This window comes from Castor canadensis, chromosome 6, assembly GCF_047511655.1.
Source record: "Castor canadensis chromosome 6, mCasCan1.hap1v2, whole genome shotgun sequence".
NCBI classification, from domain to species: Eukaryota; Metazoa; Chordata; class Mammalia; order Rodentia; family Castoridae; genus Castor; species Castor canadensis.
In genome coordinates, this window is record NC_133391.1 from 114,932,285 (window position 1) to 114,945,190 (window position 12,906).

At 41.0% G+C, this 12,906-nt stretch overlaps 1 protein-coding gene across 9 annotated transcripts in view; it reads right to left on the minus strand.

Moving 5' to 3' along the window:
- Pde8b (phosphodiesterase 8B) overlaps window positions 1-12,906 on the minus strand; it is a 222,960-nt gene that overhangs the window by 71,278 nt on the left and 138,776 nt on the right. For all 9 annotated transcript variants that reach the window (XM_074077242.1, XM_074077243.1, XM_074077245.1 and 6 more), the window contains 3 exons: window positions 8,650-8,840; window positions 5,316-5,375; window positions 3,002-3,059 (listed from right to left, as the gene is read on the minus strand). In XM_074077242.1, coding sequence (XP_073933343.1) covers window positions 3,002-3,059; window positions 5,316-5,375; window positions 8,650-8,840 — 309 coding nt within the window. The remainder of the gene's footprint in view (window positions 1-3,001; window positions 3,060-5,315; window positions 5,376-8,649; window positions 8,841-12,906) is intronic.

A 12,906-nucleotide genomic window follows, 5' to 3' on the forward strand; every position in this document is an offset into this window, starting at 1 on the left:
GCAATGCCCCAGCATGCCTAGCACATTGCAATGCACAGAGTCAAAGCACCATAAATACTTGTTGGGATGAATAAGCATCATTTCAAACAGAAAAAAGAGGCACACAAAGGTTAATGCAAGAACAGCTGCATCTTGGCTAAGATGCTCATTTCTAAAAGGCTGAGTGTGGACTGAGCCTCAGAAGAGCTGGCCACACACTCAGGCTCCAGTGGCTTTGGGGGAGGTGTTAGGGGATAGTTGATGGCACAACCTGTTCCTGGATCCCCACTCAGGGACCACAGACTGAAGCACTGGCCAATTACTTAGCAACACAAGACTGAAAAAATCACCAAATGATTTCATACAGTCAAAACAACCCAAGAAAGGGAAACAACTTCACAGGAGGCAGGAATAGGAAGCATATTTGGAAGGTCCTTGAGTAGAGAGTCGCCAAAGACATGATCTCCGAAAAAGGAGGGTAGCCACCTGGGAAATCTGTCCTAGCTGATAGTGACCCACTGTAACACAGGGAAAGCTATTGCAGGTGCTGTATGCATCCCTCACTTGGGGCTCCAGTGACTGGGGGCACCCTTATCCAACTGGTGAATGTCCTCAATCAGGCCAGTCCTAGTGCTCAGGATACCAGATTTATTTTCATGTTCCTGCGAAGGGTTCATTCACTGTGGGCAACAGCAAAAATCGGAGACACATCTGGAATTGTTGGGAAATATGTAAAAAGGAAACAGTGAACTTGTGTTAAATTTTCTTAAGAGTTTGCATCTAAAGAGTGACAGTTGTTTCTCCCAAGCTTTTTCTTGTGAGCAGATGTGCAATCTCACCCTCTAGTCAAGACTCTACCACGTCAAACAACACCAGTCTTGAGCCTGATTGGAGGAAGGCTCACTGAACTTAAGCAGAATTCCAATAGGTCACTGGACAGACCCAGGTGGGTCCTAATCCATAAAACCAGTGTGTCAAGGCCCTTCTCCAGTTGTCCTGCAGATAAGGAGACCAGCATGCTCATGCACTGAGAGCCCTGGCTCAGACATGAAAAGGAGGTCAAAGGAACACCTGAGAGGGATGGTCAAGAGGACACAGAAGACCTATGAAACCTGTGAATAATTTTAGAGTTATTGTTCAGAAAATGCATGAGCAAAGAAAATCTACACAGTCTCTTTGCTGATTTTTCTCTGACAACTCTGTATTCCCAAACTCAGAACCATTCTCTTATAATATCCACATTGTAAAGATAGCTTTCAGAACCAAATGCCAACCATCACGAGAAGAGATGACAGACACAGAAAAGTGTTAGGAGAGTTCAGATTATTGCTAACCAGACACATTCATCTCTATCACACCTTGTGAATTACCAGGCTACCTTAAAACTTTTATACAGCAATGCTAATTCTAGGCTGAAGCACGCCAAAACACAGCAACTGCTTCACAAAGGTAGTTTCTGCTTTGTTCAGGGATCTACAACCAAAAGCAATTTTGTTTTTAACTCAGAATAGCGAAGTACCATTATCTAAAGCACCAAAGGAGTTTTCATAATTCACAGGGCATAGTCAGAACCACATTTTTGAAGGGACGCATTGTACCATCTCTTTGAGATTCACATCATTCCTGTCAAAAGACCCTGGGATTTAGTGTAAGCCATTATTTAGTTTGTGGGTAAGTCTGCTTGGAGTAATCAATGTTTAATTCAGTGTCAGTCAAGTAGTTGTTGCCCCAAGAATTTTTCTTTGCTAATGTTTGAACCAGGTGTTTACAGGATATTACAGGTCATTTACTTGAGTTTAGATTGTCAGCAAAACTTGAGTAAATCAACTATAGAGCTTCACTCCATTATTTTCCAAAAGGAAACCATTTTCCAAAAGGAAACCATTTTGTTTTTTTTAAATAAGAGTAATAAATATGCTTGTTATAAAAAAATTTGAACGTATAAAGTAGGTCCTCCATAACTTCTCCAGATGAAAAATTTTTAATATGATAAAAATATACTTCTTTTTATCATCCATGCTTTGATTATTCTTTTCCATTCCCCTTTCTCTTCTTTCTTTATTTTTATTTATTTTTGACAGCACTGGGCTTTGAACTCAGGCACTCATACTTGCTAGGCAGGCGCTCTACCACTTCAGCCACACCCCTAGCCATTTTTGCTTTAGTTATTTTTAAAATAGGGGCTTGCATTTTTTTTTTTTTTTGCCCCAGCTGGCCTGTACTACAATTCTCCTAGTTATGCCTCCTGCATAGCTGGGATGACAGGCATATACCACGATGCCCAGCTTATTGTTTGGGATGGAGTCTTACTCTTTTTTTGCCAGAGCTGATTTCAAATCACAATCCTCCTGGATCATTGCCTCTCAAGCAGCTAGACTCCTCTCCTTTCTTTACTTTATGTTAACTTCATCATGGTCATGCATACAGCTGTTCTCCTAATCAAACTCTACCTTGAGAAACTTGGTAAGCCTAATTATTTACTTTACAGATAAGCTACCTTAGCATAATAAACCTTAATCTTCAAGTTGAATATCAGTATTTTTCATATAGTTGTCACTCAAAGAATTTTCTTTTGCTGTTTCTATTGGTAGAAACCACATTTCACAGGCTGCCACAGCCAGCAAGGGCTGGTTCCTAGTATAAACTCTGGTCAGGTCCTGATGAACACAGAGCCTGGAGTGTCAATTTGGTGGACACACCTTTATATAACTGACCATTACATGAGATTTACATGAGATTACTGTGGGAATTTGAAATTTTGATCTGATATAATAATGGTGCATTTTCATGACATTACATATCTGTTGCTAAGATACATCAAGTTATGAAAGAAAAAAGAAAAAAGCTTGACTAGTGCTTGCTCGTTACCATCCCATGAAAGCACAGTGGCTTCTGTCCCCTCACTCACAGTCCTGGGGCTCACTTCCCTTGACATTGTGCATGGCTGTGTGCTCTGCTGTCATGGAAGAGTCAGGGGTATAGTGCCGGATGCAGGAGAGGCTCTAGGTCCCTTTGTACATACCCGGTTGAAGCCTGCATGGAGGAGAGGAAGAACTGAGGCCTCTTCATTGTCATCAGATCTGTAGCAAAGCAGAAAATGTGGTCACTCAGCAGATACAAACCAGGATTCCTCAAACTGAAACATGGAGAGAGCACAATGAGGCCAGGGCCCACAGCTCTAAATCTGGCTTCCTCTTAGAGGAAGGCACATGACCAGCATGTGACCACGTGTGCATCTGCCTTTAGAGACAGAGACCCCACATCTGCATTCCAAATGCAAACAGAACACAAACAATACAAGAAATTCCAGCAATGTGCCTGAAGTGCCACCAAGTACATGAGGTGCCTGCTCCAACTCTGATCTGCCCCTTGACGTTGGAGAAATTGATGGGCGCAGTCCCATAAAGGGGCATGTCATGTGCACTGCTCATCCTGAGGCTGCTGTCCCTAGGCCTTCTGGAAGCATGGCTTGTACCCCAAGGCCTGGCTGGTCCAACTCTCAATGTGAGGCAGACAACTGCAGGACTCCAGAGCCAAATAGGAAAGAAGCGTCAGTAAGAACATGAACTTAGAGGAGAAGAAAACAAAAAGTGACCATCATCACCCATTTCATGAGATGGTTTCCTACATTGAGCATTTAATTGGGTCTTAAGTACAAAGTGGGGTGGACCAGCCTGTCATGTCATGAAGACATTCCATAGTCAAGTCATCACCCTCATGAGAGAAATAGGGTCCCTGACACAGCCAAAGAGTAACATGGAGTACACACCTTGAAAATCATGGAAGAAAAGGAGAATAGAAAGGATTGGATGGAAATGTTGATAGAAAACAGGAAGAGAAATCCTAGTATTTATTTGCCTACAGTTGATTCCTAACCTTCAGGGAAATTCTGTCCTTCCTTCTCCCCCTTTCCCTCAGTAACTCTGCCTCCTGAAGACAAATCAGGAGGGGCACAAAAAGTGTCCCAAAGGTATTAATAATTTTTCAAGCAAGGTGGCACAGACACAAGCATGCATTTTTGTCAACACTCTATATGAAACATTTCATAATAAAATACAGAAAAAAATCAGTGAAATTTTTAACAAATAAGCCATTATTTGTCAAGGACTATGAACATTTTCTGTTCAAATGAGTAGGAAAAATGTGGTGTTTCAATCTTGGGTGTAAGCCAGGCTTGGAAAATGCTATGTAGCCTGGTACCTTTCTGGTATGTCCCAACCTCTAAGACCCTGTTCAGATCTTGGAGTGTCCAGAAGATAAATGGAAGAAAGAAGACTGAAGGAAGCTGACTCTCATCTCAGTTCCCCCCAACTCATTGTCCTTGGGATCCCATCACCTGCTGGGACAGCAGGTATAAGGAATAACAAGGACAAGTCTTCAGCTTCTTTGGACTCTAGTCTGTAGTAAGAGTTAAGTGAAGAGACTCAAGGAGCAGCATGTATGTCAGGGACTTTGTCAGGAAAGAACTTTGCAGCTGTGACTTCCTGCTGCACCGATGTGGCTTTGGGTCACAGTGTTTCAACTCTCTCTTGGGCCAGCTTGCCTGGGGGAGCCCTACACTTTCTTGTCAGAGTTGCTGGCTTATTAGCTCTTTTTCTGCACAGTTTGTGCTAAATGCTTTAATAGGGTTAAGTCTAACAACTCCTAGGCCCTAATGAAGGTCTATTCTCTTGGAAGCTAATGACAGCCATTAATTTACTACAACAAATTTTGTTACTTGCAAAGATTCCAACCACTATGCCTCTTTTTTTCCTGTTAGCTCTTTCATTTTAAGTATAGGGCATTGTAGACAATAATTCTCCCAGAGCAATTTCTCATCCTACAGCTTCATTGTACCTGCAGCTCAGTCCCTCTTCTCTGCTGTCCAACATCAACACAAACCTCTAGCTACACAATGATCCTCACATAAACTTCATAATCCTTTCTTTGCAGTAGATTTAGTGCCTCTTTGTTCTAGGTCTACAAATTGTTTCTTTTTAAGTGAAAATCAAGCACTTTCCAATCTCTTTTCTCCAAAGAAAAAAGAACATATGGAGCAAAGTTGTCTCCAAACTCCTTCTCAGATTTTCTATTCATTTATGGCATATAATGATGATGAGTAAACTTTTTGTTTCCCCTGAGGTACATTAGAATGTACGAACAGCAATTATATGAGGGAAGAACCTAAATACTTCCAGAAACTCAGAAAACAAACAAAATCCTCAAAGCAAGTTCTAAGGTTAGTGTGTTAGGACCCAAGACAGAGCCATAGCGCTAGTTCAAAAACTGGATTACATCAGACAAATGTCGCAGAGAGAATAGTAGCGATTCCAGCTGGGATGAGATGTAAAGCTTACACTTGTGAAACCACGGCGAGGATCACTGTGTGCTCAGAGGGATTCGTGGCCCGGATCGACCTGCAACAAGAAGGCTCCAAGTCAAATAAGGTGATCTGAGCTGTGTTACATTAAATGAATATAGAACTTCTTCACATTGAAAGCGGCACAAAATCAAATCTTTCTCTAAAGGAAAAGTCCTAGAACACATGAAAGACAACAAAGAAAGATGCCCTTGGGGATTAGGACAATCTCTTCATTTTATAATTGTTTCAACTTTCAGGCAATTATCCAACAGGTCAGATCTGCCAATTTTCCACTTCAAATATCAGCAAATTCCAGTTTATTTTTATTTGTTTTGATCAAAATCCTACACTGAAAGGTAACTGGCAGTCCTACAATCCTTCAGTTATCAGTTTATATGTGGGGCAACTAACTGTGTTGAATTGTTTTCCTTTTAAAATAGTAGATAATTCAGAAAGCTTACAATAAATATTAAGAGCACTTGCTGGCAGACAGATATACGAATGCAGATTAAAGCCTATTAAAGATGGTCAAAAGGGCTGCCCAAATGTTTTGGTTGTTCTGTTCTTTGTGCTTAAATACTTTAAGCAACTTGCTCATCAGCTGGGGCCAGGAAATGTTCCAGTATAGTAACTGTCTCTGTATAATGGTATTTGTTGAACTAGGACCACTTGTATGTAGTTAGTCTCCTCCCTATCAATTTAACAGACTCAAAATACATAACGATACAGAATTTTGAGGGTTGTGAGTCTTCTCAGAAGATACGCTATGCTATAGCTCAGATTCTGAGCTATTCTGGTTAAGGAATCATGAATCAGATGACCTTCAATGAAGGTCACATTCTTGAATCATACTGCAAATCATCATAGTTTGTTTTAACCTATCTCCTTGGTGTGACCTCTGCTTATTTTATGTGCTGTTAGAAAGGAACCATTTATCACCAGGGCAGAATCACTCCTGAGTAATTTATGAAACAACCCATGTAGTTGTTTGGGGGCATTCTGTTCCTGTTGGTGTTTATGTGTTTTCACCTCTGTTCCCTATTGCTTCATCTTCTTCCACTCCAAAATTTCCCGACCTTTCCCCAAAAGTATACCTTCTCCCTTCCTTGCTGTTTGAGACCCATTCTGTGAGGCCAGCAGGCTCAGAAAAAATGATTAGCTACTGTATTCCTAGGAGGTGAAGTTTCCCTTGTGGGTAAATGTATTTGGATGAGCTCCTTTGAAGAAACTTTAACTCACAGTGGGTCAGGATAGATGGGTCAGCCTCCTTCCATCTAGCATAGATTACTTCCCATTCAGTCACAAAAGCCCTGCCAAGGTGAAGCTATATTTATTTTATTCTTAGGAGCCTACCGAATGGATACTCAGCAGAAGTACCAGTTTGTACCAAATGGAAAAGCAAAATACAATGTTTCAGAGGCATAATTGATTTCTTGGGAAACTCGGTGTAGTTCTCACCTTTGGCCTTTTCTACCCCAGGGAGGCATAATGGGTACAATTACATGGCCATATTTTAAGAGGGAGTTTTAGGCAAGTGGTCAAAACATGGATGACCTGGGGTTGGGGATTTAGCTCAGTGGAAGAGTGCTTCCTTGGCAAGTGCAAGGCCTGAGTTCAGTCCCCAACACCAAAAAAAAAGCAAAACCAAAAAACATGGGTGAATATAACTGGGCTGGAGCATACGCTTTTTTATCTTCCTTTGGAACTAGCTTCCGACTTTTGGGTTGCTTCCTGCTGCTTACCTCTTCTCCCTCATTCCTCCAGAAGAACCTGTGTTCTTAGACCTAGACCTTTTCCTGGTAAGAGGGCTAGGGGAGATCTAGAGGTGGACAGGTCTGGGATCCAACCATGTATGCCAGGCAAAGGTCCAGTCTAGCTCAGAAATCAGGGATGGCAACAAATGGCCAGAGAGTACAATAAAGAATGCATATCTGTCAGGTACATATCCGCCACTCATCTCCTCAGGGAACACTTGCTGGTAGTCAAGTGTACAGGAAACTGGCCACTCTCAACAGGGCCAGTAAAAGACAGTGAACGTACAGACAGACACATACCCCTGCTGTCTGAAGTGCATGGATTCCCCACAGCTTTTCTGTGTACCTAAGACAGAGGCGTATGTGTTAGGAAATAAAATCTTATCTCTTCATAGTCAAGGAAGAATGTAAGGCTCATCCACCAAAGCAGGCCTTTGCTTGAATTAAGACATTTCTTCTTATTATTTTCTTTCTTTACCCCAGAAGCTTGTCTCAAATCACTCTATGTATACACAAGGACCGTAGTGTTTCTACTACAAAGATGTGTAAGTGAGGGCCAGGAAAATACTTACTTACTTACAAAGGATTCAACCTAAAAATCATTAAGAAAATATATTTCTCAATGTCAACCCAGCATCCAAATATGTTACTTAGGTATATATTATCAAATGGGAAAATACTTCTATGCATAAAGATAAGACTTGAGGCCATTAAACATTTAAAAACTGGTTACTTAAGAACAATTCTTTGGGAAAATGCACATCATCGAAGAGCAGCAAGGCAATGCCGGCTGAGAAACTTCTCTCAATCCATTAATTTCTTGTCAGCCTACCAAATGTTCTAAGAATCCATTTCTCCACCTTTTCTTTCATTTACTAATATTCAAGAAAATTCCAGCTTCACATGTAATTGTACTCTGTCTGTCCTGGTCTAACACTAAATTAGTGACCTCTTCCTGTCTAGTCTCAAAGCATTCACTTCTGCTAACTGGCTCATATCATCCCCTCAGCTCTTTGGGCTGTGCATTTACTTTGGAATAGGCATGCATTTGTTCCCCAAAGTGCAAGCGCTTCTGTAAACAAGCAAGGGGCAGGGACCCCTGGAAGACTCTGTGCTGCTGCAAAGTGGCTGCCTTCCCTCCCTGTCTGCGAAGGCTGCTACAGGATCTACCCATCTGTGACAGGCACAGAAAAATTTATATTTCACACATTTCTGATGTTCATTTTGGGACAGAATAATGAAGTTTAAAATAATCTGCTTTAAATCCCAACCATATCTGTGTAATAAAAACTGAATTTTAATGATTTTTTTTTAATGAACAATACTCAGGGTAGGAAGAGGGAATATTCTGAAGTTTTAGGGGAACCCAGCTGACACCTCAAAATTCAATGCAACTCAAATGCAGAAAAATAGGAAGGTGAGCTATATTCACAGGAAGGAGCTATGACTTTAATCACAAAAATGTGGGTGTGCTGCCCACTCGGCAGGTCAATACCCACTGAAGAAATATTTGGGAACTAAAGCTATCTATAACCAAAGTTTATTTTACTGAGCAGCTCAGATGTTGAAAGGTACCTGCACACCGCTTCTGCATCAAAGTTCCGAGTTTGCCTGTGATCGATGACAATAATTTCATGATGCTTATCTAGAAAGCATTCGAGGGCTGACTCAGGAGTCCGAGCGATGTTGCATCGGTAACCAGCTCTGTCACAGGCCCACCAGAAGCCATCACTCTGATTATCTTCCTTTGCAAAGATTAGCAAAACCTGAAACACAGACAACAGAGCATCTTGACAGAAATCATCATCCTCAGAGGCTGCACAAAAAAACAGTGTTTAAATGGAGGGAAGCTGGCTGGTTAGAACCCAGCTCCTCCAAAGATTGCCACTGGGGGCCAGTGGAATTGGTGAGGAGGGAAGGAAGGGGGGGTGTCTCTGAAAAAGTTACTCCATCTCCTTGGCCTGTACTGCTCTGAACAGCAGGTCATACACTTGTTGTGAGAACTCAATCACTGGACACACAGATCGGGCTCAGTTGTCCTGGTGAGAGTGGTTGGTTGCTACAATCACAAGTGTTCTTGATTTCCTAGCCAGCTTTGTTTTTGAATAAGATAAGCAGCACAATGATTAGCAGGACAAATTTCGCAGGTTGAGACGATGATTCACACGTGCATTTGGTTCCAGTGCAAGCGTAATTTGCCCTGGAAGCCCTTTCGGAACTCTGCACTAAAGCACCTAGAAAGGCACAGGAACTAAGGAACCTCAAAACAACTTCAGAAACTAATTGGAATGCTCAATCCTTGCCAAAATATAAAAAGAATGATTATGAAATACAAGGCTGATGGAACTAAATTGAGGATAATTTGCCTGTGTTTGCATTATTATTGTTGAACAGCACAGCCCCACCCATGGGGGAAAGGCAGTAAAGCTTTATACAATTTCTCCTGATCCCCTGGGCTCAGGAAACCACGTTCTCTGCCAGCCAGAAAGCCAGAAGCAGTCTTACTACCACCTAAACTTACTCACTTATTTACGGTCTATCTCCTGCACTAGGGATAAAGCTTGCAGAGCAAGGACTTGTTGATCTTTCTCTGTAACATCCTACCCCTCCACACACACACCAAGCTGGCAGTTATGAGCTGCTCAGTAAAAATTTGATGACTGAAAGAATAACTTCTTATAGGGTTTTCTGAGAAACTCAAGAGAACTTTATTATTTATATTATTAGTAGTAGTAGTAAGAAAGGGTCTTGCTAGGTGGCCCAGGCTGGCTTCAAACCCGTGATCCTCCTGCCTCAGCCACCTGAATAGCTAGGATTACAGGCATGTATCACTATGAAGGTTTTACTATTAGAAGAGGTAAAGCTATCTCCTAGCAATAGATTCAACAAGAAAAAAATATTAAACAATCTCCAGCTATTGATAAGGTATATAATATTCTTCAGCATCAATTTCCAGTTTAAATAAGTAGGAACAGAATGGTAGTTTCTTGGCATGAAGGGCTTTTAAGGCAATAACCACTATCATTCATCATGGTAAAATACCCAATGTGTTTCATTTACAATCAGAAACAAGCTACATTGTTCAACTATTACCACTATATTAAAATATCTTATTATTTGAGAATTAGAAATATTAGGAAACTAGACACAATGATACAATGAATCCCATGCACCTATCACCCAGCTTTAGCAGTAGTCAACTGCTGGCCAATATGGGTTCATCTCTGACCCCTCTCCCTTTCCCATCTCTGTGTTAATTTACATAAAGACAAGATATTGTATCACTTCATCTATGCACATCTGTTAAACATGAAGACTCTTCTAAAAAACAAAGCCAGGGTACCATTTCATACCTAAGCCTCTCTGATAGTTCTTTAACACCACCCAATATACAAACATATATGTCAATTGTCTTACAATTTGAATAATATCTGTTTTCTCAAATGCCATGTTTCCAGAGAAGAAATAATGTATTTTTCAGCATGATTTTGACTTTTTTTTCTTAGCATGTGACTTAAAATCACATAGCAACAACACATGGGGCAACGGTATTCTCTCAGGGTTTACTCTGGCTATAAGTCTGTCACTCCTTATCCAGGATGCTCCTAACATTTTCAGCCAGAGAGATTCAACTAGAGATGGAGGTAACTCTCCCAATAGAGGTGAAGGGCATGTCCTTGTGGACTATGACAGTGAAAAGAAAGCCTTCAAACTGAACTATTAATAAGAGAGCCATAAGAGAAAATTCAGGGTAGAATAAACTTGTTTGCACAAGAAGTCAATGGCCTCCTACTTGGTATAGCTGTGACAGTAACAGGAGAAACAAATATGCAGAGCCTAGAAGTCATACTGGGACAGAACTTCGTGTATCTCATCTGTCTGACTGCACAACAGACTTCTAACCAAGAATCTCAACAAACTGCATTTCCTTGATACCATTATGGCTGAGTATTTGACTAAAACAATAAGAACACAACTCTATTCTGTTAGACACTGCTACAGATATCACTAATTTCATTTGTCTGTGAGTCCTTAAAGATTGGAGTATCCCACTATTTGGAAAGAATTCAGAGCCAATATTCAACAAATATTTCCTGAACACCTAAAATATGCCAGACACTGTTTTTAATTGCTTAGGGTATGTAGTTGTACAAAATTAAGCCTCCTTGTTTGTCATAGTAAAAGAAAAAATGAACAATTAGGTACATTAGTAAGTGCTACATACAAAGCAGGGAAGCGGAGTGAAGGGGCAGAGATGGGTATGGATAAAGGGATGAAGTAGGTGGTCAGGAAAGGAGCTGACATCTGAAGGAAAAGCATTCTAGGCAGAGCTCCATGGCACATGCCATGACTGTGCCTGAGGTGTTCAAGAAACGGCACCAGAGCCAATGTGACTGGGGAAGGTGAGAGGGAGGAAAGGGAGGCAGACAGCAGATGGCTAAATCATGGTAAGGTCTCCTAGGCCATTTTAAAGAAAAAGCTGAACCTCACAGGAAACCTGTAAGAGTGAAGGTGGGAGTTATTTTAAACATGCCTTTTTAGTTCCAGTGTTTTCTGATGCTTTGACAAGGCTTTGGTGTCACTGGAGAGCCAGCTGTTCCCAGGGTTAACTAATCCCTAGCAAAAGAAACAACCATCTAGGGAGCTCAGGTTTCAAACCAACCCACCTAGAGCTGATACCCCAGCTATCTCCTTGATGTTCTCTCACAAGACTCAGACTCCAGGCCACGGTACTCTTCCCTAATCTTGGTACCAGGACTAGGTACCAGACAAGCGGGAACAACCCTATGCCTCAGACCCCCCTGAAGTTATTCCAACTAGCCAGTCCTAAACCTGCTTACTCCACAGGCCCATTCCTTCCCACGGAAACCACAGTAAAGGCTCCTGCCTGTGTTTTTTCCTCTGGTTTCAAGGCCCTTCTGACCGACGGTGCTTCTCTGCTGTGTTCCCTCTTATTGGAACTGTACAGTTTTTTCAATGTCAATGTCCCCTGATCTGCTGGCCTACCATATTTGAATAATAATTAAAAGCTGCATTTTAAAACAGGAGTAGTTATACCATAAAGGTACTTATTAGAGAATTTCTTTTCATTTATAAAACATTGATTTAGAAAAACTACTTTTCAATTATTCAATTCCTGACCAAAGTGAAAATCTATAGGAATAAAAAACCCCCACACATTTTAGAGTAAGAGACTCTAGTAATCACCTTTTAAAATGTCTGCCTAGCTCTGGAAAATTATACCTTTTCTAGGAAAGTGATGGACCCAAAAAATCAGAAGTGGACTCTGTCTCTCTCTCCCAGACCACAGCTGCCCTACAGATAGTCTGCTTCCAGAAATTCAGACTTTGAGCAGAGAGACAAAGAGACTGGGCTGGAAACCATCACCCATGAATAGTAGAGGTATTGAAGTAAGAACTGTAAACTCTCATTGTCAAAGTGCTCAGAGAGAGCTCACTGCCACTCTTCCTGAGTCATGGCTTTTCAACTCTTCCTTGGATTCTAGGGGAAAAAAATTGCACTATCTTTCTAACATATTTCCTATTTATGTGTTTAGTTTTTTGCATAAGATAGCTATCACTTGCAACTAAAACACAGAAACCAAAAAAGGTAACTCATATGGTCCCTCTTCAGTTTCAACGTTCTATATATCAGTAGTTACAGACTCTTTGTTAGATGAGGCCATTTGTTAATACCTATTGACCATTCACTAAGGCAAATCTCATGAAGTAATTTTGAAAAATATATTTCCCAAAACTCATCATTAAAGGCATATATCTGAACTTGACTTGTAAAGAGGAAAAGCAAACTGACCCTTGTGCTTGCTTTAAA